The following is a 3,814-nucleotide window of genomic DNA, read 5'->3' as shown; positions in this document are numbered from 1 at the left end:
TACAGTAAAAAACTCACAAACAATCACATCTAACTTTTTTACTACAGTAAAAAACTCTCACATACAATCACATCTCAACTCGAATTCTAAACTCGAATCAGCGAAACGAACGAGGCCTATATGTCCTTATCACCTCATTTGAGATAATTGCCATATATAGAAGAAAAAAAAAATCTAACATAAATGATATCCGGTACCGGTAACTTCAATTATACAGTGTTCAATCGTTAAAAGGGAGTGGCGAGAAAAAGAATGCGATCAGCGATCACAACCTAGTCAACGAGTCCCACAAAGCAATCATTCCATGAACTAAATAGATTTCAATGCTGCAACATAAAACGACCATTAATGTATGGTAGCAAAGGGAAAAATACGAGGCAGAAAAAAGTAGTTCGAAAATGTTTTCAACGATTTAGTAGTCTTAGAATCAACCCGAAACGCATAACATTACCAAAACGGAAATAGTTGCAAAAAACTAATTTCAGTGTTCACGACTAAACAATTTAAAACAAAAAAACTCAACACGGTACTAATCCAACCATTTTCACTCTATAGAAAATAACAGGCTTGTCTTCCCTACTGCTGTTTGATTTCGGTCTTCTTCTTTTGCCAGAGCCTGTCAAGCGCACTGTCAGCATCTCCCTGCAACACAAAAGGAGAACAGAATTAGTCACAGAAAGAATTACATTCAAATACAAGATAACAAGAAGAACATTCATGGTCCAAGATATGAACTGAAAGATAAACTAGATATGAATCTCGTCAATAATAAGCTATATTTGAGTTTGAAAAATAAGTCCTACAGTATTGTTCGTAAACAAATAACCACCCATGTCACAAAAACTCCAAACTTTGAGAACGGAGTTTGTTCCAAGAGTCAAATAAACCATATCACTCATTCACTCTAGAAGATGTCCAACACTTCAAATCAGCCGAAAGAACAATTAGTAGCAGAAACTAGTTCCGAACACTAGCTAAGTATAATATAAACTTTATGGTCCAAGATATGCCCTAAAAATACACAATGATGCCAAGAATATAAAACTAGACAAGAATCTTGTAAACATGATACAACAACTTTTTAGAGTGATATATATACAACAACTTTTTAGAGTGATATATATGACTTACAAAGTTGTGCCAAAACAAAAGCCTACAAAAAAACTGCGAACTTTGAATGATAGAATATTATGGCCCCATTCGTTTTGTTAGTTCGAATCACAATTCAAGTTTTTGAAAAAGTGTTTTCAATTCAAATTCAAATTTTTATGCTACGGGTGTTTTCTCTCCCACATATTCACTTTCCAACTCGTGTTCTCAATTCGAACGAGTGAAACGAACAAGGCCTATGTCTTCCAAGGGCCAAGAACGCCATCATTCATTCGTGATTCGCTCTAGAATTTAAATAAAAGTCCAATTCAATCCAGTAAATTCAAAGTAGCCAATCCTTAACATGTAAATGACATAAAATACAGGACCCAATATCTATCTAAATATGGTACTACTAATTAACCAATAACTACTGGTGTTTCGATTAAAGAGACGTTACTCATAAGTCACCATTCAAACAATACTTTTTTCTCAAAAAAACAAAAAACAAAAGATTTTGCATAAAAACCATATAATGTCCTGGAATAGCTCAATATCACTCCAAAAGTCTGCACTCGATACCTACTTTTTTGCTTATCGTACAATGTAAGCAAATAACACAGGTAATTAATTCGTATATCAGAGTAATCGAGACCCAAAAAGGAAAACCATGAAAGACACACACACATATATATAGAGAGAGAAAAAAATATATATATAGAGTGAGAGAGAGAGAGAGAGGAAAGAAGAAGAACCTGAGCACGGACGAAACCGCAGAGAGCGAAGGTGGAGAACTGGCCAGTGTAGATGCCGTTCTCATCGAGATGGCCAACGTTAATCTGGACCGAGGCGTGGTCCTTTGAAGTGATGAGCCTGTTTGTCGCAGAGCTGAATCGAAGAAACCCTAATTAGCCATGAAAACAGGATCCAAAAATTTCGCAAAAAAAAAAAAAGAGTATTATTGAACGGAAGCAATGAAAGCAAATTGAATACCATTTTCTGGGGATGTAAAGCTCGGTGATGACTCCCTCTTCGTTCTGCATCTTGGCGAGTTAATGGAGTTCCTCGTCAACGAGAGTAGAGAGAGAGTGCGAAAGAGGCAAATAGCTAGGGTTTTTTCTCTGCGAAGCAGAGAATTAAGGAATATGATATTATATAGAGCGAACACCTGATGTGGATCTTGATCCGACGGCTGGGAAAGCCTTGCGATGGGTATCAATTCTAAATTGAGCCCATGTTAATAATAGGTGGCTTTTGAGGCCCATTTAAATAGGTGGCGTTGTTGGATATTGGGTAAATTGATTGGGCTTTATCACGTTTGCAAAAGAAAAGGAGAAAAAGAAAAAAAAAAGTAGGAAGAAAAAAAAAAGGAATTGGACCTTCTCTGTAATTAAGTTTTTTGTCTATTAAATTTATATAAAATCACATAAAAGTCAAAAAATATGCATATTCAACGGTTAAAAAAACCTGACCTATCGATAAGTCAATCTCCCAAAAAAAAGAGAAAATTACTGACTTTTACTCTTAAAAATAATAGGTCTGAATTTCTACCACTTAACTTGATTAATACCCTTTAAATAATATAGTTATTTTACTAAAAAAAAAATTAATCAATAATAAAAGATACTCAAACACTTTTAAAGATATTTATCAATATTTTTCTGCACATAAAACTTAAGAAATCTGACGTGCCTTTCCACTCTACCATCACTTTGGTGACATGAAGCAGACCCGATGGACGATGAATGGATCTCGATTGTGCAACTCCTTGTAACAAGGGGCTTTCAGGTTGAGAAATTAAGGGCTTGTTCATTTATATTTTTTGAGTTAAGGTGACTTTAGTTAGTAGGAAGATTTAAGTTAAGATGTATTTGAGTATGGTTTGAGTTGAGACTCTAATTTGAGTTTGTGTTTTGATGTGCACATTTTGAGTCATGGGTTAAATTGAGAATCTATTTGAGTTTGTATTTGGGTAGGTCAAAACTTGAATTTGTTTTCGGATAATATTTTAATAAAAATTCAAGGGTGATGAAAAATTTTAATATGGTATATGAGTGGAGTTTTATTCGTCTATTCGTTGTGAACGCATAGAAAAAAATCATCTCAATCAGAATTAAAACAAAAAAGTTATGACCTTTTTAAGAATAGAAAAAATATTGTTCATTAACTTAAGTTTGAGTTTAAAAACTTGAGTTGAATGGAGAACTTGAACTCAGATTTTAGCCGAAAACTCAAATTTTACAAAAGAACATGAACTTAAATAAAATTGTAACTTAAGTTCAAATTTTTATTAGGTTTGGATGTAAATGAACAAGCCCTAAATGTCTAGGTTGAACCTGACTTGATCGCTTCACTACTATAAAATAATAATAATAATAAATATATTGAAAAAAATAGAGAGATACCTAAATTTTTTTGGATGATTGGACGAAACACCCTGCCTTCAAATTCAAACCCTAACCAAACAATTCATTGGATTAGGAACATAAGAACTTGGTCCTGCATAGTGAATTGAAGTGGGTACAACAAGAGGGAGGGATAAAGTCGTAATGAGTGAAAGTCTTGGTGATGGAGATGAGATAAATGTTTGTTGCTAAATTATTATGGCCGAAACTTAGCACTAGTGGCATGGAGATGGAGCTTGAAAAGTCGACCATTAGAGATCTGTTTCACCAACTCGATTGCATTTCACGTGTTAGGGGACGTTTGGTTCATAAATTCAAAA

At 34.0% G+C, this 3,814-nt stretch overlaps 1 protein-coding gene across 1 annotated transcript; it reads right to left on the bottom strand.

The window, feature by feature from the left end:
- Positions 1 to 371: 371 nt before the first annotated feature.
- On the bottom strand, positions 372 to 2,229 carry LOC21406296 (40S ribosomal protein S21-2). Its single transcript, XM_010099987.2, has 3 exons — positions 2,083 to 2,229; positions 1,845 to 1,977; positions 372 to 642 (listed from the first exon to the last, which is right to left on the bottom strand). The coding sequence occupies exons 1-3, from the start codon at positions 2,130 to 2,132 to the stop codon at positions 577 to 579; spliced, it is 249 nt and encodes an 82-aa protein (XP_010098289.1). The 5' UTR covers positions 2,133 to 2,229; the 3' UTR covers positions 372 to 576.
- Positions 2,230 to 3,814: the final 1,585 nt, after the last annotated feature.

Source organism: Morus notabilis, unplaced genomic scaffold (genome assembly GCF_000414095.1).
Source record: "Morus notabilis unplaced genomic scaffold, ASM41409v2 Scaffold156, whole genome shotgun sequence".
NCBI classification, from domain to species: domain Eukaryota; kingdom Viridiplantae; phylum Streptophyta; class Magnoliopsida; order Rosales; family Moraceae; genus Morus; species Morus notabilis.
This window is presented reverse-complemented; position numbering and strand designations above follow the sequence as displayed.